Raw genomic sequence first — 26,983 nt, 5'->3', positions numbered from 1 at the left:
GATCTGGAAATAAGCTTTGCTTTGCGTACATAACTATATTCTCTGCCCCAGGAGAACATCCACCCAGTGAGTGAGCCATGGCTCAGCAGGGCTCGTGCGTGGAGCCGTATGAGCATCCCTTCCCAGCCACCACCCTCGGTTTTCCCCCCTCGGTTGTCCCTCCCCGAGGACGAGAACTGGAGGGGGGGCAGGCTCCGTGGCTGAGCCCCCGGGGGGAGCTGTAACCACTCCTTGGGGGACCTTCATCTCGGGGCAAGAGGCCTGGTCATGGTAACTGAGGCCGGGGGCACAGAGGCAGGCCCCATGGTATTTTTAAGGGCCATGAAAATGTTTTAATTTATTTTAAAATCAGAAGAGATAAAAAAGAACACGAATTTCTAGGCTGAAGGAAATGTCTTACTATATAATGTCAATGTGGTTGTATGGAAACCAACACAGCTTTTGGTTCTGTTATACAGTTTTTTGTTTGTTTGTTTGTTTGTTTGCTTGCTTGCTTTGTTTTGTTTTTTTTAGGAAGGAAGAGGCCCATGAAGGCCAAAGCACCTCGGACAGTCTGCATGAGGCCGGGAGCAGCCCCGGAGGAAGGGACCTGTGTCCCCGAGCAGGATCCCTTAGGCACCCCTGCAAGTGGGCCCCAGGAAGCCCCCCTCTCCGTGGGAGCCCCTTCTCCGCCCTGAGGGTCGAGCTTCTGCACCCACCACCCCAGGACGTGGGTTCTACATAGCTCACGTAGTTTCCCTTTGCCAAGAGACTCTTGAAAAATTGGGGGAACTTTGCAAAGGGCCTCCTCCTCCAATTCTGGGTCCCAAACGCTTTCCTACGAGGCACAGAGGGCCGGCCAGGTGCAGAAAGCCGGGTAGATGAAACTCTGAGCCTTTCCCTGAGACAAATCCTATGGCCAAGCTCCAGGCGTACCCTCCTTTCCGTCTTTCTTATGATAATATTCACCTAACAAAACTCTCTAGGATTCAGCGGCACCGAGCCTGGCCACACTGTGGTGCTGCCCTCCCCACTCTCTGTTCTAGAACATTCTCACCCCACTGAAAGGAAACCCCGCCCCCATGAAGCAGTGGCGCCCTCACCCCCACCCTATTCCAGGCCCTGGCGATCCTTACCCCGTTTCCTGTCCCCTTCATAGCCGCAGAATCATACAATACGTGATCCTTTTGTTTCCAGCTCCTTTCACGGGCATAATGTTTTCAAGACTCAACTACCCTGTAGCATGTCAGGACTTCACTCTTTGTAGGGCTGAGGAACATTCTACTGTTCCCTTCCTTTTATTTTATTTTTTTCCCTCCCCTTTGTAGGCAGGAGAGCACTCAGATGGGAAAGCGAAACCCTCCGTGACGGACACCGTCCAAGCCCACTGGCAAGCCCTCAGCTTGGGACATAGGGACAGGGACACAGGTCCTGTCAGCCCCAGGACGGCGGCATGCACAAAATCAGACGCACGTACATGCACCGCAGGATCCTCCCCTCTGCTCCATTCTCCGGGGCCCAGGAGTCCAGGGCTGATTCAGCACTGACATCAGAGGATTCTAGAAGCAGCATGGCAAGCGGGGTCTCCAGGGTCTTGGCCATCAACCCATCTTACTGACCCTCTGGCAAACGCTGGGGCCTGGGCTTCCTGTTCCCCCTCCTCCATGAGGCCAGGGAGGACCAGCCTTGGGTCCTGGGAGAGGCAGACTCAGGAAGGGGGAGGCAGGAGGGAGCCGAAGGAAGGGGACGGCCTCCCCAGGAGCTGAGGGAGACCAGGGGATGGGCAAGCGGAGGACCCGGCCCTCCTGGGGCTCAGTGTGCAGTGCTGGGGGAGCAAGGGCAGCAACGAGGCTCCACGCTTTGAACACTGCGAGAGCTTTCCCCGCAAGTGAAGGAGGGTGAAGAGAGGGAGAGGGCACGGCCCCGCGACGGACAGCCCCCCAGGCCTCTCCGGCCACCGCGAAGGCCGCTTCCCGTTGACCAGGTCCCACCGCCGCCCCACCTCCCAACGGCGAGGGAGCAGGGGCCACAGCTCTGCTCCTCTTCCCAAACTCACCACAGTTTCAAAGCAACGGGGACAAGGGATCTCGAATTGTCAAGTCAGGAGACTCAAGTCACTGCAGATGCTCGTTATTTAAAAAAAAAAAAATGCACAAAAGTACAAAGATGTTCATGACAGCCTTGGGGTGAGAAATGGAAACCCAAAGACCCAGCACTGGGGACATGCTGAGGCAACAATGGTCCACTGAGTCAGTGGTCCTCGTGCCACGAAGGATCGTGAACAAGGTACACTGTGACGTGGGTACGTCTCCTGTCGTGTAAAAGTGACGGAAGAATGGAAGGGACCCGCTACTGTGGCTCTGTCACATTGCTGTGATACGGATATCCGGTCGAGCGCGGCAAGGGGACCTCAGACATATTTCATCCCCAGGCCACTGCCAAGGGCTCGAATTTTCTGACACCGTTTCAACGTGTCCCTTGCGTGAAAATGAACAGTAACAGCCTCCGTGCTCCTCGCTGTCACATTTACCTCCGTGACGTTTCCCATCACCTCCCCTCCTTTCGGGACAGGATTTGGAAGAGCTTTCCTGGAAGAGAAGCTCGGCCACCCCTACCACAAACGTGTTCGTGTGTATCCACGTGCACATACACACACACACGCACATGCACACACGTGCGCACACGCACTTGCATCCTGCAGGGCCACTTAGCAACTCTCAAGTCAGGGCAGTTGGTGGCACTTGGGGCCAGGCCATCAGTGCTGGGAGCACACAGCAGCTCTCCCCTTTCAAGGGCTGTTTGCTCAAGGCTCAGAGCTGCAGGGCAGGGCAGGGCTACAAACAGAGGAAGACTCTTCGATGCCCAGAAGGAATCCCTGTTTTCCATCCCCTCCCACACGTGCCCAGTGGTCCTTGGAGGATGGGAAGGCAGGAGGAGAGGGGGAGAGAGGGGTGCAGCCAACATGGGAACATGGACAGAGGGATCCCCCCGGCGACGCGGAGCAAGGCTGAGACTCCAGTTTCTCCTCCAACTGTGAAGATTTCCACACCCCACCTTGAACCTGGAAATCCACTTATGGGGACCAATGGTCCTTCGGTGGCAGCTGGGTGCCAGGCAGGCCCAAGAACATAACTGAAGAGTCTCCAGGTATCTCCAGGATGTGCAGCTCGAGAGGAGAAAAAAAAAAAGTGGAAAGCGGAGGCCAGGAATGCACCTGCACTTTGCATCTTACGACTGAAATGCCCAGTCTGACCGAAAGGTAAAATGGAGAAAAGGCGGTTTACAGGCCTCGTCTATATGAGACGAAGCCAAAGCCGGTGGTCGTCTGCTGGGTACTGCCATTCAGCAAACCGTGATCCTGGGGTTTTTTTGCAGGTATTATTCGGGCGAGGAAACAGAACAAGACGAGAGATGTCGGAACAGGAGAGAGAAAAGGAACACGAGAGGCTACGCTGGAAGGAGGATCAAACCACCTGCTGTGAGATCAGGACTCTCCAGGATGTAACGTGGGCCTGGAACAGGGGCCGGAAAGTGCAAGCTGATGGCAAGGAGGCAGGATGCTGCAGAGAGGGCTGCCAAGTGCCAGGGGATTCGGAGCAGCGAGTGCTTGGAACGGTGCTGGAGAACAGAAGGAAACCCACCGGAGCACCCCCGAGGGATGGCAGCTGGGAAAAGCATGGACTGTGTGGCCAGGGGTGCTTGGGGTGGAGGTGGGGGGCTTCCCCAACAGCCCACACCCACCTCGAGGTTGCCACCAGGCATCTACCCCCCTGCCTTCTCCCCCCGATGGCAGCAGCCACAGCCCTGCGGCCTCCCTGTGGCACATCTGTGGGCCACCGGCCTCGGAGCAAGGGCTTGGTCACCTGCTCTGGCCACACTGTGGCTTTGCCCCCTCTCCCCCTCCGGCCAGCCCGCACCCCCATGCCCTGGCTTCTGCATCCACTTCCTCCTGGCCGTTCCGAGCAGCAGCACCCCGGTTGCTCCCCTATCTGGAGCGGGTGCTACCGTCCACCCAGCCTCAAGCTGTCCACCTTGTATATTCCCTTCCCTGCCCCTTGGGGAGCCTCCGAGAACCAGACACCCCAGAATGTGCTGGCTGAATGAATAAATGGCTCCTCTCTGTCTCCCTGCCTCCTTGGATTGGGGCTGGGGAGGGAGGGAGGGAGGGAAAACCCTGAAAATACATCTAAATGGGAAATTTAGAAAATACATCTAAAATTAAAAAAATTTATTTTATTATTTTATTTTATTTATTTTATTTTATTATTTTATTATTTTTTTTTTAATTTTTATTTTTTATTTATGATAGTTACAGAGAGAGAGAGAGAGGCAGAGACACAGGCAGAGGGAGAAGCAGGCTCCATGCGCCGGGAGCCCGATGTGGGATTCGATCCCGGGTCTCCAGGATCGCGCCCTGGGCCAAAGGCAGGCGCCGAACCGCTGCGCCACCCAGGGATCCCTATTATTTTATTATTTTATTTTATTTTATTATTGTATTATTTCTTTATTTTATTTTATTTTTATTTTTTATTTTTTATTTTTTATTTTTTTACCTTTGCATAGAACAGCCCTGAGAATCAGCCAGGGAAGAGAAAAATCAGCTGCAGCCATGGGGAGCGTCGGAGAGAGGAGGGAATTTGCCAACATCCTCCCAGATGCTCTCTGGGGAGCAGGAGCGAGGCCATGGGAGGGTCAAGTCCTTCCTGGCTGGGAGGAGGGTTGGCACAAGTTCCAATCTTCCACTTGCTTTAATTGCCAGGAAACAGAGCTTCTCCGTCTGTCATTATGACTTAATTAAGCCGAAACCGCCCGGAAGGAGGAAGCCAGGTCCATTAAAGCTGGCTGGCAAGGTGGGGTGTACAGCTTGGGAGCCCCCGGCGGGAGGCACAGAAGACAGGGCTCAGACCCCCAGGTGGGGCCCCCGTCCCTCCCAGCACACCCCCCAACCAGGTGCATGCTTCTGATCAACCCGTATTGGGGCCCGCAGTTAAGTCTGGGGACACACACACACACACACACACACACACACACACACACGACTCAACGAAAAGTCAGTGGTGGCCCCTTGGCCACTTCTCAGAACCCCCGAGTGAAGGAAGCCAGATGTCCTATGACTGCGTGGACACAAGATGCCCCCATAGGGCAAATTTGCAGAGCAGATGACCCAGGGCTGGCCAGGCAGCAGGAAATCTGGGCCCGTGTGAGGAGGGAGACAGAAATGTCTCGAAACTGCACTGTGGTGATGGTCACACGACTCTACCTATCGACTGAAGTTCACGGAGTCAGACCTTTACAGAGGATGAATTTTACTGGATTTAAGTTATTTCTCAATAAAGCTGTTCTTTTGTTTAAAGGTTGGTGTCCACGTAGGCGGCTCATAGGAAAGAATGAAGCTTCATGTTCGGAGCCACCACCTGCCCCCCAGGTGCCCAAGTCCCCCGCTGACGGTCGTGGGCTGCACAGACCGCAGGCTCCCAGGTCAGCTGTCTGACCTTGGGTGCGCTTCTGGGTTTTCTCAGCTGTAAAGTGAGGCTAATAATAGTCACCTGCAGGTGTAATGTCACCAGAAGGTGGCATGTCATACACACGCAAGTGCCACTTCAGTGCTTTTCCTTCCAAGTTAGCAGGTACTTAAAGAGATCTCTGCGGTGTGCCTGGCCCTGTGTCTGATGCTCCGGGCGACAGTCCTGTTAGAGAACGTGCTCTGGATTTTCAAGTTTGCCGCCTTGTAGATGCACTCAAAAGGCAACTCAAGGTAGCTGAGAATAAAACCTCGTAACCAAGGTCTAAGGAGTCAGGGCTGAAAAATCCAAAGGTCGAGCCACGGCCTGGAGGAGACGGGTCCCCAGGAGAGGCTCTCAGGGGAGCTGGGGGCCGAGCCGGCTCTGAACAGAGGCCGGAGCCTCAGGGAAGCACACGGCCTTCCAGTCCTGGTTTAAAATCCCCGCTCTGCCCCTCACCAGCCGTGACGGTGGGCAGGACAACACTGAACATCTCAAGCCACATCAGTAAAACCAGCTGCAGAGTGGAATCCCTCCCAACGTTGATGTCAGGAGCAGTGACGCTGCACGGGCAGAGCCCGACACGCAGTAGGTGCGCAGTTACCATCTGGCATCTGTGCCTTTAAGGAGAGGCAGCATGCGAGGGTCAAGGAGGCAGGGGGGAGGAGGAGGAAGGAGGGAGAGGGAGGACAAGAAAGGGGAGGGAGAAGAAGGAGGGAGGATGAGGGGGAGGAGGGAGGGAGGAGGAGGGGGAGGGAGGGAAGGGAGGCTTCTGTCTTGGTTTTTCGTTTATTTTTCTCTTCGTTGGCTTTCCTCTCGGCTGTCTGCTCACTTTTTTCTTTCTTCCTCGTTCTTCGGATACCCCCCCCTTAAAACAGTGAAGGAGGCCCCCCCTAAGTGGGGCAGACTCCAAAAGATAGGGAAGACAAGACAATTTCCTTCAAGGCACAACGGGTCCCCCTCGGCACCGTCTCAGCCGCTTCATGAGGCGGATGCGTCGTCAGCAATGATGAAAACTGAGGGCGGCCCCCCAGGGTGGGGGCAGCGTGCCAGGCCCAGGGCTTGGGGCCTGCGGGGCCCGTGGGGGCTGGGCCGGGAGAAGAGCAGGGGAGAGCCCCCCCGAGCGAACCCCGTCCTCCTCGCACCACGCCGGCCTCTCGGTGACACGGGCAGGGACACGCTGGCTTCTCCAGGCCCTCTGTCAAACACAAAACATACTGATTTAATGATGCAAACTCTCCCGCAAGGTGATCTGCTGACAGGTGGCGGGAACCACACCGAGTGTCTGCGAGGGAGCACCCGCCTGTAGGGTCAACGGGGCCCCACGGGCCACCGGGTGACCCTGAGCAAGTCACTAGACCTTGCTGAGCCTTGGGCTCTGCTGCTGCAAACTGAGGACAAACAAAGCCCTTGCAAGGCTACGCAGCCTGGTGCTTGGAGCACGACGGCTGAGCCCAAGAGCTCGTCTGGGGCCCCTCTCTGCATCTGACCTTGCTCCTTGGTAAAACCCAGATGATGGCTATGCCTTCCCAAGGGCCACCGTGAGGACCGTGAGCGTGCATGTCTGTGCAGCCACGTGTCTGAGCAAGCTTCCACGGGGGCCGATCTGGGCATGGGTGCCCGCGCACCTCACCGCGAGAGGCGCCTGAACACGGAACGAGCTAGTGTGTTAGCAAGTGCCCCGACCACCCAAGAGTGTCAGCACAGAGAACCGACGGCGCAGAAACTCCTCTCTCAGAACGGGGTGAACGGGCCCTGGTGCGATGCTGACCCCCTGCCTGCCCCCCGACGTGCCCCCTGCGAGGAGTGGCTCAGAGCCGAGTGTCCACACCTGCCACCAGGATTCTCCATCACGGCTCCCGCGGGCAGGTGGCTGGCAGTCCAGGTGACCCAGCTCCGGGCTCCTGGGGGGCTGTGAGGGCTGCCGTCCTGGGAACAAGACCCCTCAGCAGAGAAGGGGCTGTGCCACTCTCCCTCTCCCCGGGACTGCTGCACCTGTGGGCCCCACGAGCTGAGGTCTACAACCAGTTGGGGGTCTACAAGCCCCTGTGGCTAAAAACCAAGAGGTCGGGGTGCCTGGGTGGCTCAGTGCTTGAGCATCTGCCTTTGGCTCAGGGCGTGATCCTGGGGTCTAGGGATCGAGTCCCACATCAGGCTCCCTGCATGGAGCCTGCTTCTCCCTCTGCCTGTGTCTCTGCCTCTCTCTGTGTGTCTCTGTGTCTCTCATGAATAAATAAATCAAAAAGAAAAAAAAAACAACCCCCAAAAGCAAGAAGGCATTAGTTAGAAACCAAAGTGAGTCACTGGGTTTGGGAAGACCCGTCCACAGAGGACAGCAGGGCGTCTGCAGAAAAGACGCAGCTGGGCAAGTGCACAGGGCTGGCCGTGGAGGGTCCGAGGCGGAAAGCACTGGAGCAGGAAGGTCTCTGCACGGCCCCCTGCCGCCCCCAGACACCCGAGGTCTCCGGCACTATAGTGAGGACAGGTGAAGGGCGCCCCACCCCTTGTCCCCACGTCCCCCAGGGCCTGCCTCCACTGGGAGGGCTTCTCTGCTCGGTCAGACCCCCCCCCATTAGGCTCAGTGAAGGAAGCAGAACCGCAGCCCACCAGGAGCCCCCAAAGGAAGACAGAGCCCTCTCTCCATCCTCCCTCCCAAACCCCAGGGAGACTCTCATGCGGGATCTTCTCTCGGGCCACCCTCACGGAGCAGAGCAGATGAGGGACCGATTCCCCCAAATCTGGCCCAGAATGCAAACCATCAGGCCAGCCACCCCGCCAACTCCCACGCAGCTGGCCGTCCTCGCAGGGGCCCAGGACCCCGACACAGAGGCTGCAATCCGTCCGGCGCGGGAGTCCTCCTCGCACGCCCTCTCCCTGCCTCCCCGTCCCTCGCTCGCCCTGACCTTCCTAAACAAAGGTGCTTTTTTCCCCTGCTCCTCGGGGTCACCACATTTTCGTCAGACCTGTGCTTGTTTTCTTTCTGCTTGGGCCCATCTTGGCTTGCCTCCCCAGGCACCACCGTCCCCTGGAGACAAACCCCGTATTGTTTTCAGGGACCTAATAAATGACAACACTCCCCCACCCCCTGCCACTTACCCCACCAGCCCGCCCAGCTCCCCCTTTGCCCGGTGAAGCCTGCCTTGTACTACGTGTGGCCCTCCCCGCCGCCCCCCCTCCCACCCCGATGCAAGAACAGGAGGCTTATGTCCAGGGGAGAGCGAAACCTGCCCGGACTAAGGGCACCTCCCCAGCCGCGTGTCGTGCCGTGAAAGGTGCAGTCCAGGGAGAGGCCACGGGGGCGGGCAGCTCCAAAACTCAGCCCCCCGTCCTCCGGTTCAGGCCGAGAACCAACGGGAACACACAGACATGGCCCTTAACGGTGCGGATGATAAAACAGGAGGATGCGCGGTCCATTTTCCAAAATGCACCTCTCGTCACCCAGAAGGCTCCCTCGCCCGCTGAAAAAGTCAATGCCAGGAGGGATTAAACCGAGCACAGGCCGACTTTTTTCCTGGTCAAATTGTTGAGGTCGACCAGGCATGCTCTGGGAGGCTATGTGGGCGCCCAAGGAAGGTTGATCACCGGTTAAAAAAAAAAAAAAAAAAAAAGGCTTCTGAGCTGCTTGAGTGTGGGCTGCGTCAAGTGTGCAAGAGCAATGAGCCAGTGACAGACACACATCATCCTGCTTGAACATAGACCCGCACGTGCGTTGTTCCAAGCCTCCAAAACAATCCCCAGAGCCTCCAGCCTTCCTTGGGTGTGAAAGAAGCCGGAAGGGGACAGCAGCCCCACCACCCTATGCCCTCAACCACGTGCTCTGAGCCCGGACCTCATGCTCGGTGCTGCCTCGTTGACCAAGCACCCAGCAGGGCCGACACAAGAGCTCAGCCACCCAGGAGACCGGCATCTTGACTTCTGACTCCCTACCCTTCCCTGCCGTTGGCCTGGCTGCCTGGGGCCAATGGGTTCTCGCATTTCCACTGGTGGCAAAGGTCCCACCCTCCTCTGGGCAGGGGTCGAGAGGTGGGATGACATCCTACCAGGGCAAGGGTGACCTGGGTCATGGGGAAATGTGCACAAAGAACCAAGAGACAGGAGAGTCCGTGTGCACACCCAGGCACACAGGGCCGCGGGTATGCCCATCGTAAAACACGTGGTTGCGTTATTTCTAGAGCAGGATGGACTCTGGGACACGTCCTGGTTCTCTGCCTACAACACAAGCCAAGGCTTAGAGAGGCACGGCAAGCTCTCCAAGATCTCCCTCCTGGGAGGCGGCAAGCTGATACAGAGACCCTGGACCCAAGACAACGTGCGCCCTCCTTTAGATGGCCCATCCGTAGACGGTGGCACCGAAACCTCTGTGCTCTACGTCCTGCAGTAAGTAGTTCCAAAACACTCACCTGTAGGAGATGAGGGCTCGCGTTGAGGCAAAGGTAAAGAAATAACCAGGGCACACCCACCAGCGCCGCTGCCCTGCCCGGAGTGACCCCGATCCCCCAGCCCCATCGGTGCTAGTTGTCACTGTGGTGTGAATGTTCCCTGGAGATTATTCTGGATCCCATGGCTGGTGGCGACTTCAGGCCGGTGATGCTCATTTTCTCCATCCAGTCCTGGGAGCCTGGTCCAGGAACACACCAGGGATGCAGAGGCCCACCCTCCGACTGTCCGAGATGGGGCTGTTGCTTCCCCTTCTTCCCCACCCCACCCGTGCCCAGCGCCTGCTTCTGAGACCCACCCAGCCTCCTCTTGCAGGAAGTCCACCTGCAGAGCCCGGAGCTCCTGCTGTCTGTCCGCAGAAGGTCAGGTTCTCACCAAGGTGGCCCCTCCATCACTTTAGTCCCAGCGATCCGGGGCAACTGTTGCCCTCCTGGTTCACACTGTAGGCAGCCTCAGCGGGGAACCAATGGCCCGTGGGCAAGGCAGGCTCTGCCACGAGGGGAAGGCCCAGGAGCCTCCGGCCCTGGGATGCGGGTCCCCTGATTGCCCTGGCAGCCGTGATTTGTGAACAGGGACCTCACCTGGGCCACGAAGCCCTGCTGGAAAGGCCTCTCCGGCTGCCGCTGCACCCCCACCCGGCCTCCCGCAGGCACCCACTCCTGGGGCGGGCAGACATGAGACACAGGCCACCTGGGAATTTCAGGAGCCGACCCTCCTGCCCTCCCCTCCTCTCACCCCGCCAACCCCCACCACCAGGGTCCACCACCCCGAGGAAAGAAAATGGGGAGACAGTCACAGATTTAGGGTTCAGGGGGGCGCTGGGAACGGGGTCAGGGATCCTCTCTCTCAAGACATTCGTGGGGAAGGTTCCTTCTCGACCACAGCTCCCTCCAGCAAGGGCCCTTAACTCAGCTTGTTTGCTGCAGCAGCCAGGTGGGCAGCAGAGGCTCCAGCCTCTCTGCTGTCTCCCCGCTAGGAGGGGGCACCCGTGCGAGACAAGCACTCCGAGGGCACGGGGTACAAGGGGTGCGAGAGGCTCTAACGCACAGCTTCGCTTTGCAGCGCTTCAGGAGCAGCTTTCCAGCCGGAGCCACGTAAAGGGAGCGAGGAACAGCAAAACCCAAACCAAAGCCAGGCCAGGAGGCGAGGGCCCGGCAGCACCAGCACCCTCATGCTGCTGTGACCCCGGCGCCCTCAGCTCCTCCCCTGCACCCCCTTGAGCTGTGCGGGGTCCTCCTGCTGGGCAGCGGGCAGAGGCTCGAGGCGCAGACACTCCCTTGGTGATGGGAGGCCCGGCGCTGTCCTCTCGGCCTACGTCCCAGGTCTGCAGAGCACTCAGTAGCTGTTCAACTAACAAGACTCCAATTCCAACAACCAATCACGGAAACGTCTGGCTTACATGACTGAGTGAAAACATCTCGCCACGCACAACAAAGGCTATGCCCGAGTTATGGCAACGGCCACACGTGAGGGGCCGGGGGTGCCCGCAGACCCCCAGATGGGGTGCATGCACGCAACCTCGCCCAGATGTGCAGGCGCATGCACACAACTGGGGCCTGGCCCACCAAGTGCACAAGCGTTGCCCTATCCAAATAGGCTGAAGAAAGAAACCAGGGATTCCTCTTGGCACAACCAAGGCGAATCCGCCCAAGGGTTTCTCGGGGCGCTGCAGGGGACAGCCAAGGTGGTTCCAGCAGAGTCACAGCCCACTGTCCCCTGCTGAGAGTCCCCCTAAAGATAAGCTGATAAGATAATGGCCCTGGAGGCTCTCCACTCCCCCCAGCCCAGCCCCACCACAGACCCCTCCTCTGTTTGCTCAGACCCCTGCTCTCAGCACAAAGTCCTTATTGGTCTCCCCGCAGGGGTGAAAATAAAGGGGGTTTTGTCCTTCTCCCCGCGGGTCTGAGTGAGTTTATCTGACGCTGCAGCGGGCTTTGTAAGCTGAGTGTCCCAGGATAAACGCTCCCTTAAGAGTTGCTTGGCTTGGGACAGAGGGACCCTCTCCAGAGGAGAATGGGGAGCTTGTTCCGATGGTCTTTTAATATGGGGGGCGGGGTGTCACGGAGGACAGGCCTCCAGCAGACTCTCACAGAAGGGTCTCTGTCCCGGGGCTACAATGCAGGGAATTCTTAAAGACACAGATGCAGAAAGGAAGAATGATTTTTTTTATTTTTTTTTCCTCCCCTCCTAGGAGGAGGGGAGGGTGAGGAGGGCGGGAAGGAAGAGGGGGTGTGGCGAGGACTTCTCCCTCCCAGAGCAATTCAGGTTATTACCAGGCAGCTCTGCCTCCAGGACAACAGAAATGCAAGCAGGGGGAGCAACCGCTGCAGAGCAGGATTCTGGTGGCGGGGGGGCTGTGAGCCCTGCAGCGGGGTCGGCCTCCCAAAGCCAGGTCGGGAACCCCCAGCAAACAGGAATCTCATGTTTTTTCTTAAGATTATATTTACTCATGAGAGACACAGAGAGAGAGGCAGAGACACAGGCAGAGGGAGAAGCAGGCTCCATGCAGGGAGCCCAATGCAGGACTCGATCTCAGGACCCCAGGATCACACCCAGAGCTGCAAGCAGATGCTCAACCACTAGGCCACCCCAGCGTCCCAGAAATCTTACTTTTACCGAAACGAAGGGCCTCCATTCCGTCGTCATACTAAGAGGATCAATCCCTCGAAGGCAGTTTGAGTCCAAATGTTGGCTGTGGAAAGCGGGGAGGCAGGACACCCCCAGGCCCTTCAATAAATAAAATTCTCTCCGGCCCCAGGGCGAGGGGGGTAATTTACTCCCCCCGTTGTTGTTGGTTTTTTTTTTAATAATAAATTTATTTTTTATTGGTATTCAATTTGCCAACATACAGAATAACACCCAGTGCTCATCCCTCGTTGTTTATTATGGCCCAAGGTCACCCTAGCTTACGTCTGAAGACATCCCAAACTATCATCACAAGTGATGTTTTATAAAGAAGGGCCCACGAGACGGCTGCGTGTTATTTCGCTTATAGTTTCACGGAGCCCTTGTCCAGGAAGCTGTGCGGTCCGTACGGCAGAAAGAGCTGGAGCGACGCGTCCGCCAAGAACAATCGGGCGTTTCTTCTTGCCCACCTTGCTCCCGCGCATCTGCCGAAGGCAGCAGGGGAGACAAGGAGACGCCTTCTATGCCGGGATTAATCAAGGAACCGAGTGTACACTCGAAGGTACACAGGCAGGAGGCTGAGGCCCCAAGATGTGGTAAAACCCGTCCAAAGCCACAAGGCAAATTAGTAAAACCAGCCCCCTTGCCGAAGCCACCAATTCTAGGCACAAGGGACGGAAGCGTGCAACGGCCAGGGCCACTTGGAGCAGAGACCTGTAACCCCTCCCCAAACCAAGATGCGTACCCATCTTCCCAACGCAACGTGTCTGGGGGGCCTTGCCAGTCCATGGGTGCAGCACCCAGGGCCACACACAAAGGGCAGAGTGGCGTGGGCCTCTGACCTGTCACCTCCCCAAGATATAAACTGCTTATACCAGAGTCGGCCTCAGGCCAGGTGCCGTGAATGGACGCTTCTGACTGTGCCGAAGGAGAAAAATCCACGTATGTGAACCAATCACCGGTACATGTTACATTGTCAGTCATGCAGACATGAGGGGAAGGGAAAGATTGGGTAAAAGCAAAAACAGAGAGTGAGTTTAACCCGAGGAATGACTGGACAGCAATATTGGATTCTAGGGTTCTTGCCCCCCCTCCCCGTGAGTGTCACTAAGTACAGGGAGAGGGACACAGCCCCTCGGGAAGGTAGTGACTAGCAGGTTGCAGGGAAGAGTGAGGGCTGAGTGAGACGAGCCCACTGCAGACCCCAGGAAGGAGGACCATCGGGGGCACCTCACTGCACCCCAGTGCTGTCTGTCCACTCAGGCCAACAGAGCTCGGGGGGCTGGTTACACTTGCCTGCACGTCCGAGGACACAGGCCACCTTCACATAGTCACCGCACTTAAGCCAATGGAAGCCCAATCTTGCGCTTCCCAAATCCTACCCTCTGCAGCCCAAGCTCTGGGCTTCCGAGAAGAAAACCCAAAGTGGACTGGAGCTCTGGACTAGAAAGTGGAATTTTTTTTCTCCCAAGTTATATCCAGCGACATTGGAGCAGAGAGACAATGGCAGCCGAAGCACATAGAGCCATGAACATGCTCTCCATTTCTGTAATGCTTGCACAGTTTTATTTTTTTTTAAGAATTTATTTATTTATTCATGAGAGACAGAGAGAGAGAGAGAGAGAGGCAGAGACACAGGCAGAGGGAGGAGCAGGCTCCATGCAGGGAGCCCGACATGGGACTCGATTCAGGGTCTCCAGGATCAGGCCCCGGGCCGAAGGCAGTGCTAAACCGCTGAGCCACCCTGGCTGCCCCTGTTTACACAGGTTTTGTTTTGTTTTTTGTTTTTTTTTTCACACAGGTTTTAAGCCAAGAAGAGGCAAGCAAAGAAGTGGGAGGAAGAATCCAAGATTCAGTCCACGCGATCCGCAAACTAGACACACCTCGACTGCCACCCCTCCCCAACCCCAAGGCCACACAGGCTCCATTCTCCACTTTCCCAATGACATCCTGTGAGCAAAGGACAGAGCACGTGGTGGCTAACGGGAGCGCGGCCCAGATGGGCAAGGATCTCTCACCTGCCCTTAAACCCGGGCGGAGGTGATGCTGGCCCAGCCCTGGACGACTCTGTCCAGTTTCCAAGCACAACATCAGAAGGGCAGGCCGAGCCGCAGGTGTGGTGTGAAAGCTCAGCTCAGCTTTGAGCTCAAGGAGTAAAGCGCACAGAACACCATCCGGGGGATGAAGCGTCACAACCCTTCAACACAGCATTTCCATCGGAGGCCTCCATCGTGGGCCAGTCTGCCTCCCTGTCCCGCTCACACGTGTGCACCCAACCTCATAAGGTTCCTCTAGCGAGGATGCTAGACCACCCCTGAATCACCGCTCTAAATGCCAACGATCGCAGGAGATGGAAAATGCGACAGGACTCCACCTGGGCGGGCCGAGGCCTGAGCATCCCTCCCGGGATTTCAACAACACGGGGACTGATGACGTCGACGCACGCCCGGGACACGGGCATCTCCTAAGTGCACAGACTCAGGACAATACTGGAAGGAAATGCAGTGGTTTAAAAACGAAATAGACCTGCGTCCGGATCCCGACTCCACCCTTGCTAGTTGGGAGCTGGTGCGCAATGACTTGTAGCTCTTCCAGCGGGATTTTACACCTGCAGGGAGCAACGGGAGGACGGCAAGACAGGAGGGGGAAGGCGAGGAAAGACCTGGAACCCGGGGAGCAGTTAGTGATCGTGTTTTCCTCGGGGTAACTCTAGATGAACCTTTCCATTAATTTGGTGTAAATTTGTTTTAACTCTTGACTTCACTGAGAAGGGAGAAGGAAACGCTGTTTTAAACTTGTCCGTGGTAAGGAGGAAGAGGGGAAGGATGAATCATCGCTATCGAGATGTTATCAAGTCCATGTGTGACTTTTGGCATTTTCCAAAAGAAGCTGGGACGCAAGCTGGCAGCCAGAAGCCAGGTGGATGCCGTCATGTGCCAACCTGGAAGCAGATCAAGGTTGGGCTCCAGGAGGGCAGGGTGACTTCGGACAAGTGACTTAACTCTTGGGAGTCTCAGCTTGCCCATCGATTAAATGGGGGCAATACTGAACGAAGCAGCTAGCACACGTCCTAGGACATGCATCACTTGAAGACACGACAATCACCCCTCTCCTCCACTGCACCACCCTTCCTAAAGAGGCTATTCACATTCCAGCTTCAGAGCAGAAATAATTTATCGCCATGATAATGAACCTTTTTCCTCGCAATAACAAATGAGGCCAGCTGGGAGCACCTGCCAGGACAGCATGGCTGCCTTTAAGGAGGCTCACACGACCCATGAGCATGAGTCACTGCTCCCCAGACAAAGCCTACCTGTGTAATGTGCGGACAAAGCAAGCAAGGAGGGCCCCCACCTGGAGCTCAACAGCCTGGAGAGCAAAGCCATCCCTCTAACACGGAGCCCCCAGAAGCTGGGCCACAAGCTGGCACCTGTACCTGTGAACACATTGGAGCCATCTACATCAGTCCACGTGTGTGGCTGCTCCAGGTCGAGCCCTCTGTCTGGTCTGACTGGGTGCTCAGTCTCCTCCCCAGGAGCTCAGCGAGAAGCCTGTACAAACCCACTAGCCCCTGTTCCCATCACTGGGCTTTTCACACCAGGAATAGGACAGGATTTGCCTCTGCCAGGTAGGCCAGGAGCAACATCCCTAGTCTGGAGGTGCTCAGAATGGGGGAAGGTGTTTTCCTTCGTTTTAAAGGAATCTCAGGCAAGAGCTGCCATTCCAAGCATCAACTGGCTATGCAGGTAACAGCCCTTTCATGCAGGTAAATGAAAACCCAGCCGTGAGTGATCCCCTGCAAGGCTGGTCTTGGAGATCCCAGAGCCAAAGCCCTAGCTCCCTGATGGAGCAAGATGATGTCCCCTGAAAAAAAACAGACTCTCGGGTTCAGAGACTCAGAGGAGGGAAGAACTGGTAAGGTTCATCCATTTGCCACCTGTCACTGAGCATTACCATACCTTTCCACCCTCCTAGGTCCCTAGCTAGACAGTGGGAAACACAATCAATTCCCTGCCCACCATTCATTCTGGTGGATTATCCACTGGTCCAATTCATTCGTAGCAAATCTGATATTTCTCTGTATCCCGCCCTGCTCCTAAGGCCCTAATTTCCGTCTGCACATCCCAGTGGCTCTGGGGAGGGAAGCTGCCTCGACCCACAGATCAGCTGTGAGGCATGTGACCAAGGACAGCTAATCAGGGCATCCCACCTCTTGGCACACGGATGGATCACCTCCCAGGGGTGAGCTCCCACAGGGTCAGCCCTCTGGAAAGCTGCGATCAAGGCATTCTCTTACTCTGGGTCTGTGGAGGCAGGGGTCTGCAAATACTCCTGCCGTTCTGCTTCTACTGGGAAAGTAAAACACAAGAATGAAACGAATTGGAGAAGAGCACCTAGGTGGCCCAGTGGCTGAGCGTCTGCCTTTGGCTCAGGTCGTGATCCCAGGGTCCTGGGATCGAGTCCTGCATCAGGCTCCTTGCAGGGATCCTGCTTCTCCCTCTGCCTGTGTCTCTGCCTCTCTCTGTGTGTCTCTCATGAATAAATACATAAAATCTTGAAAACAGATAAAAAAGGAAAAAAAAAGAATTGGAAAAAAAAAAAACCAGAGAGCCCAATCACCCCCCAAATCACCCAAAAGCATAATGCATAGACTCTCCAGTCAAATTAACAACCCAAAACTTGATTATTTAAGCCCATTAGAATTGGTTTCTCTGCAATTTGCAACCAAAATCACTCAACCTAAAAATAGATTCGTTTTTTAATGAATGAGGAATAGAGCCCAGAGGGGCCCGGTGACTCATACAATGTCACAAAGATGTTGGTGACCGGGCCAGGATGGGACCCCAGGGTTGGGCACGTGTTAAGACCCGAGTCTGAACCACGGCTCCATCCTGCAAAGCTCTGGCGTCTTAAGGACATTGCTTCAAGTCTCTAAACCTTTTAAACCTCTGATGTCAGAGATGATGATGCCCACCCACAAGCAGGCCTATGAGGATGAAGAAAGAGACGCTGGAGCCATCTGCTCCCAGCCTGCAGAAGGCGGGCTTCTCTCTCCTTCCCGACGTAACACTGCTGCTCTGGCAGCCGGCACGGGTTGGCGGCTGTATTTGTTGAACCCTCATCCAGGGAGGCAGAAGGAACAGGGCAAGGGCCTGCTTTAGGGCACAGGTGATATCAAATGGCCATTCTGACCACCACCCATGAAGGCAGCCACACAGGCATCTTCCCCAAGTCATCTTCCCCTACAGACAGATGCCAGGATGACCAGGACAGAGAGAAAGAATCTGGAAACGAGGAAAGGCTTTAATTCAAGTACAACATGAGGCGGGTGGAGGAGGAGGACAGGATACAAACAGGTCAGTGGAAAGTGACCAGAAAACAATTCCGGGAAAGGCGGAAAAGCCCAGTGGCCAGGGTGGAATTAGAAACTGGGACCATCTCAGCTCTTTGGTTAACCACATTCCTGGTTTCTACTTAAGAAATTTAATTAAAAACCCAAACATCTAAATTTCCCAGCTGGCTTGCCAGGGGCCACGGATGCCCTCAGATTCAGAGAAGCCTCCGCCAGGGTGACCCTGGGGCCACTAGACGTGTCCTGTGTGAAGTCAGAGGAGGAAGGGGTCACAGGCCGGGGCCGGGGTGGGGCGATGCCATAGGCAGGCACCTCCTCCCTTCCCCTCCGAGAGAGAAGAAAGCCTCCTCCTCGAGCTTGGGAGCACCCTGTTCTTTCACCCCATCCACAGGAGTAAGAACTTTGGTTCTTGTTGCTTCGTTTTAAAAAATAAAAAGAAACATCAGAATGGAAAAAAAAAATTGAAATGAACTAGAACCACATTCATGATGCTTCCAGGGACACGAGGTCGCTTTCTGTCTGCAGACACAATCGGTCCCCAGGCCACTAAGACCACTTCCTGCAAACACCTAACCCCCGCTGAGGCTGGATGCACGCTGGGGATGTCCAATAACCAGCCGGAAAAGAGTGAGCTTTGGGGGATCACACACAGTTTCAGGAAAAAAAAACCTGAAGAGGGAGCTGGGCAGCTGGGCATTCTGACCCAGCCTCGAACCAGGGCTCTCCACGGGAGCCGAGACGGAGATCTATCACGGCACCACGGTGCTCCAAAAGATGTTTCTTAACCCATGTGGCTGTGCAGAAGAGTTTCATAGAAAAGTTAATTTTTTTTTCCCAAAAACAAAACAAAACAAAAAACCACGGCCAGCAAACTTCATATATGAAATCTGGCCACCTAAAGAAGGCTCCCCCTGGAGTTCCCTCCAATGGAGACACCAATCTCCATCTTCCCAGCACCCACCCCCACCCCCATTGTACCAACACTTCCAAAATCCTCCCTGTGCACGGTGTGTGCCAGGTGAGGAGTCAGGAGCTGGCTCCTCTGGGTCAGTGTCCACCTCCGGCACATCCTTCCCTCACCTGTGCCTTGATAACCTCTTCCGTAAAATGGGGAGGACACCTGGCTGTTTCGCCGGGTTGGGGGTGGTACCAGACGCGATAGGGACACAAAACCACTTGTAAAAACTCCCATGGCAAATAATCAGGATGGAAAGAACTCACTAGATCATCAATCCTTTTAATGCACAAAGCCGACTTGGGCCGAGCGCTGCCCACGTAAACCCCACTGCTCCTCATTTCCCCGGGGTGCTTAGCTCCCAGGGAAGATTCTCCCTGGGAGAGAAAAGGAGATCCACAGGCATCCCCGAGTGTAAAACCAGGGTGGGAAACATTCTCACCGTGGGGGTCGACCTGCCTTTATAATTAAAGTGCCACTTCACACTCGGTGGGATGGCTGTGATCAAAAACAAAAGCCAGGGAGTGAGTGGGGAAATCCAAACTTTTCTGCCTCACTGCTGGTGGAATGTGAAATTCTGCAGCTGCTTTGGAAAACAATCCGATGGTTTCTCAAAAAAAAAAAAAAAGAAAAAAAAAGTAAAAGAAAAAAATCACACATGAAATGACCCTAGAGTCCAGCAACCCCACTTCTGGGCATAGGCACAGAAGACCTGAAAGCGGGGACACCAACAGGTTATTTGCACACCCATGGTCAGGGCGGCAGTGGTCACAGTGGCCACGAGGCGGAAGCAAATCCAAGTGCCCATCGATGGACGGGTGGATAAACAAAATGCGGTCTCCGCACGGTGGGAAGGTTTTAAGCTTTAAAATGGGAAAGAATTGGGACACCTGTTACAACATGGGCCAACCTGGGGGACGTGATGCTCAGTGACGTAAGGCAGACACGGGAAGGACAAATGCTCGGTCCCCGCACTTCCGCAAGGTCCCTATCGATGGAGACACCAGAATGGTGGCCGCTGGGGTGTGAGACAGGGGGACAGGGAGTTGGTGTTGGGAGGGCAGAGAGTCTCGGTCGGGGTCGGGGCTGCTCACCAAGCTCTGGAGACGGATGGATGGTGGCAGGACGGAGAGGCAGCGTGAGCGCCGTTAATCGCACCCGTAAGAAATGGTTACCCTGGTAAAATCTGCCACCATAACAAACAAAAGGTGAAAAATGTTTAAATTAGCTAAGGGAGGGGGACGCCTGGGTGGCTCAGTGGTTGAGTGTCTGCCTTCGGCCCAGGGCGTGATCCCGGGGTCGCGGGATCGAGTCCCGCATCGGGCTCCTTGCAGGGATCCTGCTTCTCCCTCTGCCTCTGTCTCTGCCTCTCTCATGAATAAATACATAAAATCTTTAAAAAAAAAAAAATGAGCTAAGACAGGAAGGGAGGACAGCCGAAACAGTCATGGTCCCGGGAGCTCCCGAGGCCTTCACCCACACGCTGAAGGTTGGGCCCCCGAAGGCCAGGCTCTCGGAGACCCTCCCTTCCACGCCCAAAGCGCCGCAGAACCTTCCTCCGCAAAGTCAGCGAAATCAAACGCTTCCCGCCAACCCGAAGGCCACGGGAGAAGGCGGCAAGGGGCTGCGGCAGTGTCCAAGGAGGCGTCCAGCAGGCACTCAGCACCTGCAGAAGTTGGGAGGGAGGCAGGGCGTGTGCTGGCGAATGACGGGCCACGCGCCGACGGTGAGGGTAACGGGACAGGACGGTCCCTCGGTGGCTCCAGCCGGGCGCGGGCTGACACGGGGGATCTCGGGCCGGCGGAGACGCTCCGTCCTGCCCCGTTCCTCTCAGGCTTCCCGGCCAGCCCAAGGAAAGCACAGACCACTCTAAAGTGGGACAAGGTCACCCTGCAGGACATGCAAGGGGGCTGGAGACCACACCACCAGCTCCCCGTAAGGGCCATTTCCCAAACGACGGTGGGGCCTGGCGAGGCGGTGGGCCAGGAGGGTTGGGGGGGGGGGAAGCTCACAGACCCCAGGGGGAGACTGAAGGTCTGACTCATCTCTACGGACCCAGAACGTTATCATCCGTCCCAACGCAGCCACTTCTGTCTCAACCAACTGCAAAAAAAACACCTGGTTTCAAGATTTCTATGTGAAAACCTGTACCAACAAACCAAATGCGGGAGGAGGCGATGATTCACATCACAAACAGAATGCTTAGACAGAAACCAGCCTTTTCAGCATTCCTGCGCTTGGATGCTTCCTCCAGGCCTTTCGCACGTCACGTGACCGACCATGATTGGTTCCGTACAGACCTTTCTCCAGGTGCAAACCTAGTCCGCAAAGCACGCGATTCTGAACAGGGCGTCTCTAGCCAACGACATGGATCAAAGTGAGCACATTCGTCCAGGACCTTTGTCTTGCTCGTGGAAAGTGAGCTGGGAGCATGTGCCACATGAAGAACGGGGGCTACCTGGCCGCGGAGGACCCCGACCAGCTCCGTGGGGACGGTGGACATTGCCTAAGACGACAACGTCCAGAAACAGGAGGAGCAGTGGTCTGCGTGGGCCCGACTAACAGAAGCAGCGGGAAGCTGCCTATCGCGGGGCCTCTTCTTCCAAGCTCCCCGGGAACTCGCAAACCCAGGGGTAGAGCCTGCAGATCTAAGTCGTCCCCAAAACCCACAACTGCCCAACCTTTATCATCCAAACACAGCCATTCCTGTCCTAACCAAGCACAAAGGATACCTGATTGCCAAGACTCAGATTTCAAAAGATGTACCTACAAACCAAATAAGTGCACGTGGGGGCCCCGGCCTGGTGGAGGTAGGCCTGGAAGGCTTCCTGGAAGAGAGAAAAGATCGTTTTGTGGCTGGGTAAGCTTCAGCGGGGGGGAAAGTCTCAATGCAGGGTTTTGCTGGCCAAGAAATCAGTCAACACCCTGATCCTTAAAGTGTCCATCTGTACTGGAATGGCCTGGGGAGCCTGTCAAAAATGCAGACCCCCAGCCCCCACACATACCCAAACAGAGCCTCTAAGGCAGGGGAGGGCAGGATGGCTGCTGAGTGCTCATGAAGAGTACTCCTTCTTCTCAAGTTCCCCAGGCAATCCGTCCTCGTGCAAACCACAACTTGGGGAGACTGGGGGAGCGGCCCAGCGAACAGTCTGGACCGGGCCCACGTCCAGCTAGGGGACAGCAGAGGCTCCTGAGAAGGGAGGGCCCACAAGGAGTCACTGAGGTGAGGGACAAGGCAGGTGTAGACAGAAGAAGCTGTTCCAGAAGTAGAGGCAACATCCCCAGCCCGTCTCCCACCAAGACTTCCTGTTATGCTCCTCGCCGAGCTGCCGGGTTACGGAAACCGTCTGGGCCCGTGTGTGCGCACCGGGGATGGTGGGGGTGGGGGGGACGGGGAAGGAGAGGATGAGTATCCTCCAGAGCTCAGGAGGTCTAATAGGAAGGCGGGAAGGGCTTCAAAGAGGAGGAGAAACATCCACGCTAGGCGACCAGACCCCCAACAACACCCCCAAAACTCTCTCTGGACAACTGAAGTCTGTTGTGTGGAGACTCAAGTAACTCAAAACTTCCTGATCCCGAACAAACATCACCTCCACTCGCTCTGGGCAGCCGCCCCCAGCAGGAGGGGACGGCCCTAACTCGAGCATACGTAGGCTGTTGACGACACTGAGGCTAACGTGGTCTCTGCTGGAGGCGCAGAAGGGCCTCTGCCGTGGGCTTCCTCACTGAACGCAGGTCTTCCTTCTCTCATGCAAGGACACTCGGGCCTCCATCCACATCAACCACTTCCAAAACCCCTTCGGGCTGGCTCTCCGCAGCCCTCTTGGGTGAAAGAAGCCCCCTAAAGAAAAGGGGGATCACTCCCTGGCCCTTGGGGCTGGGCAATCCCCAAAATCCAGTCCGAGGTAAGAGTAGAACCCATTGTTCCTTCAAACCTGCCAAGATAACCAGGAAACACGGCCTCTGCTGGGTCTGCACACTTAGCAGCCCGGCACACCTGCTACTCGGGCCGGCGTGAGTCACCCACACAGGCATTGCACGCCGGACTTGTCAGCAGCGGATTCGGTGCTTGGCGGCTCGCTCTCACGCACACCGGATGTCATCCATCCACCTACCCCTTGGAAGACGTGTCCGGACAGATCAGGCTATAACCCAATTTTTACTCAACGACTCACTCCCAGTGGAGGTGTCGGGGGAAGGAAGGAGGGGTACACAGAGAAGTTTCCTGCCATTCCCGGCGGGGGCTCCCCTTTCCTCTGGGCCCCGTCGGGTCTCAGCGGCTCCGCTGGCCATAAATAGGGAGGGACGAGGGGCAAGTCAACCTGGGCAAGAAAGTGGAAGAAGTCTCGACTCAAAAACCTTCTCCAGAATAAAGACGCTCTGCTGAGCTGAATAAGGCCTAGTGTTCTCCTGTACAGCGCAGCGTCCACAGTTAACAATACTGCATTGTACACTTAAACATTTGCTAAGAGGGAAGATCTTCTGGTAAGTGCTCTTATCAACAAAATAATAATGATAATAAAGAGGGTGGGAGGGAACTTTTGGAGGCCACGCAGGTTTATGGCCTAGGCTGTGGTCAGGGTCTCACGGTGTACACTCATTACCGAGCTCATCAAGTTGTATACGTTAAATTCGCACAGCTTTGTGTATGTCAATCACACCTCAATAAAATGGTTTAGGAAAAAAAAACAAAGAGGAAGAAGAGCATCTCCTGAATCCCTCTCAACTCCCGCTTTTTTTTGTTACGTCAGAATTTTCTGCAATGCAAGATTCTGAATTGGCTCCTGAGCCCGGTAAAGGACATCAGCAGGACCTTAGGAGAAATCGGAATAAGGCCCAAAGAGGAGTTCAAAGTAGTCTGTGAATGTTAATCCCCTGGCTCTGACCACCTCGCTGTGGGTATGAAAAATGTTAACATTCAGGGAAGCTGGGTAAAGAGTATAGGGGAACTCCGTGTACTATTTTTGTGACTTTCCTGTAAATCTAGATCTCTATCAAAATCAAAAGTGAATTCTTTAAAAAAAAAAAAAAAAAGGACAGCAGTTTTAATCCAGCCGCCTACTAAATCTTCACCTGTGGCCTTGCTAAAATAATTTACAAGGTAGTCGTGGACGCAAAGCATAAGTTACTCTCATGCCAATGCTGGCCTCAGGAAAACCGAAATGAACGAAACACTGCATTTACTCAGCAAGTGTCTTCCCAGCGCCCACTGTCTTCTGGCTCCCAGGTGCCAGAAGGTGTGTGACGGATTAAGTGGGGATCTCTTCCTCCAAGCCCAGCTCCGAAATGTCCACCCAGAGGGGCATTTCTCCAGCTTCAGACATGACTCTGACTTAAAGCAAAGACAGTGATTTCTGGTAATTTTCCAAAGGAAATAATCCAAAGGGTGGACAAAGCTTTGTGTAGAAAAGATGCTCACCGAGGCTCTACTTCTAAGGGTAAACATCTAGAAATACCTTCGTGTCCAACAAGAGGGGAATTGTCAGATTAGGATTTGATGCCGGCAGAGGAATACAGCCATTACCTGGGGAACTGTTCAAGCAAAATCGAGAGGAAAAAAGCAGTAAACAAAGTGTATACATTGCAGGGCTTCAGCAATGAGGAAATGCATCAAACTGCCAGCACTACTGGAACTGAGTATTTTTTTCCTGCTTTTTACACTTTTTTTGTGGTTTTCTTTTACATTTTAAAGACTTTTTTTAATTTATTCACTTGAGAGAGAGAGAGAGAGAAAGGCAGACAGAGCCCCAGCAGGGGGAGAGGCAGAGGAATAGGGAGAAGCAGACCCCACACTGAGCAGGGAGCCCGATGTGGGGCTCGATCCCAGGACCCCGAGATCATGACCTGAGCTGAAGGCAGACCCTTCAGCGACGGAGCCACCCAAGCCCTCCAAAGAAGAGAGAGAACACGGAATACTTTTAAAATCGAGTGAGGTGCAGAGGTGGAGCTGTGCGTGAATGGTGGGACAGTTTAATATTTCCTCTCTGGGGGCGGCAGGAGGCTGCCAGGGGGAGAGGGTGGGTATAAAGGCCACAGGAAAAGGTGCTGCGTCAACCTGAGCATTTCCAGGGACCTGGGTGCAGCCAGAGGCACAGGCTCCAGGGGGGAGGGGACAGTACTAACACAGACCACCTCTTCTCCTCCTGCGGTGCCTGGCCCTCCCTCCTTCCCCCCACCCCCAGCAGGTGCTCACTGGAGGCACAGCACCTGAGAACACCCCCAGGGAGGCCCCCTTGACAGCTTCCAGAAGTTGTCTTTGCAGGAGGGACTTCTGGGCTGGAAATGGATCATCAGGGACAGGCTGCCAAGGTGGGGGGGGGGGGGGAGTGAATCCCACATCTGGGAAAGCATCACCAGGAAGCCCATCTTCCGGGTTGGGGGGGGGGGTGTCCTGGAGTTGAGCCCTAGTGGCAAGGAGGGAGAAGGTAAAGGAGACCCCCGCTTCTCTGCACATCAAGACGGACTAGCTCAGTCATTCATTCAACAAACATCTATTGGGTCGCCCACTCAGTGACAGGCACGGGAGCTGCCCCAAACCGTGGCCTGGGCGGCCGACACAAAAGGACAAGGAGAGGATGCGGCTATAGATTAAAACTGGTTTGCTTTTAGCTCAGGGTTCAAGACTAAGCCCCCTCCCCACGCTGACCTGGAACCCGGTGCATGCACGGCGGACGGTGGACGCGGTGCCCCGGGATCCTGCCGTCTCCCATCCTTCGGGAAGCCTTGCCCACAGCACCCTGGGTGGGTGGCCCTGCAGTTAAGCCGCTCACCCAAGGCCCGGCCACAGGGACCTGGGGAGACGCCGCAGCCCCCACGCAGCCCGCCGCAGTCTGGGTCGGCGAGGCGGCAGCGCTCCCTCCCGGGGTAACGGGCCCCGGGGCGGCCACGAGGGCGGAGGTTAGGGCGACGGGCCCCCCACCCCCACCCCCACCCCGGCGGAGGGTCTGTCCCGCGGGGGGCCGCCCGGAGGGGGGCCGAGGGGATGTCTCTGCGGAGATGTCAGTGCGAGAGCAGAAATTTCCGTGCAAACCCCAAGAGCTCCAGAAAGCGGCGCGGGGGGGAGGGGGGGGGCGGGGAGAGAGGAGCGCACCAAACCCCCTCCCTCGAAACGCAGGGAACACTTACCTGCCAGGTATGCGCCCCGACTGCCAGGTGGAAGGAAGCAAGCCCAGGACGCAGACGAGGTCGCGGGGGTGGGGGTCGTCTGAGCCCGGCTGATGCACACCAAGTAATCCACGGTGGGGGGTCCGGAGCCCCTCGCCCCATTCCCCGCACTTTCCACCCGAGGCCAGCCCCGGGCTGCGCGCTCCGGCCGCGCGGAGATGGCGGGAGCTCGCCGCGGGGGTTCCCAAGTGCCGCGTCCCGGAGCTCCAGGGCGCGCAGCCCCGACGCCGCGCCTCGCCTTTCTTTGCTGCGCAACGCCGGCGCGAGCCCGAGGTCCCCGCCGGCATCCCCTCTGCAGGCCCGGACAGCGCCCGGGGCAGCTCGGCCCGCGGCCCGGAGCTCGTAGGTGCGCGGGGCCGGGGAGGCGGAGGGAGAAGCGCGGAGCGGCGGGCGGGCGAGCGGGCGAGCGGGCGAGCAGCAGCCTCCTCCGGCCCCGGCAGCCCCGCGCGCGCCCGCGCCGCCTCCGCGCTCTGCCCGCCGCCGGGCCATTCGGCCCTTATATACCAGCCGGCCCGGGGGCGTGGCCGGGGCGTGGCCGAGGCGGGTGGGGGCGTGGTCTGGGCGTGGCCTGAGCGGGGCAGCCAGGGAGCCGCACTGCTTCCTGGGAACTGTAGTTCCCTCCACCCCATCCCAGCTAATGCACAACAGCTGTCGGCATGGTTGCCGCTCGCCCTCAACAGCGGTGCCCCCTTGCGCCCTCCCTTCGCAGGGAAGGCTGGGATTCCCGCCTCGCTGTCAACTCCGTTAGATCTAGGCTGGTCCTTGATGCACAAGGTGGGGGACCTCAAGCCCCCTAAACGCCTCCCGCGATGACAAGCCTGGAGTCAGACAAACCGAGCTAGGTTGCAGTCCCAGCCTGCCATGAGCCGCCCGTGTGACCTTCAAGGAAGCGTGTGACCTGCGAGGCTGCAGAAACTGAAGTCTGATCAAGAGCATGGCAGCTCCTCAGATTCTTCATCGGAAGCAAAG

General features: G+C 56.4%; 1 protein-coding gene and 1 long non-coding RNA gene across 2 annotated transcripts in view; one reads left to right on the top strand and one right to left on the bottom strand.

The window, feature by feature from the left end:
• Nucleotides 1-26,643, bottom strand: part of LOC119873395 (translation initiation factor IF-2-like) — a 176,480-nt gene extending 149,837 nt beyond the window's left edge. The window contains exon 1 of the mRNA XM_038549492.1: nucleotides 25,976-26,643. Within this exon, the coding sequence (XP_038405420.1) occupies nucleotides 25,976-26,643 (668 nt within the window). The remainder of the gene's footprint in view (nucleotides 1-25,975) is intronic.
• On the top strand, nucleotides 2,584-4,103 carry LOC119876626. Its single transcript, XR_005364231.1, has 2 exons — nucleotides 2,584-3,238; nucleotides 3,355-4,103. It is a non-coding gene; the product is annotated as an uncharacterized LOC119876626 (long non-coding RNA).
• Nucleotides 26,644-26,983: the final 340 nt, after the last annotated feature.

Source organism: Canis lupus, chromosome 9 (assembly GCF_011100685.1).
Source record: "Canis lupus familiaris isolate Mischka breed German Shepherd chromosome 9, alternate assembly UU_Cfam_GSD_1.0, whole genome shotgun sequence".
Classification (NCBI taxonomy): Eukaryota; Metazoa; Chordata; class Mammalia; order Carnivora; family Canidae; genus Canis; species Canis lupus.
This window is presented reverse-complemented; position numbering and strand designations above follow the sequence as displayed.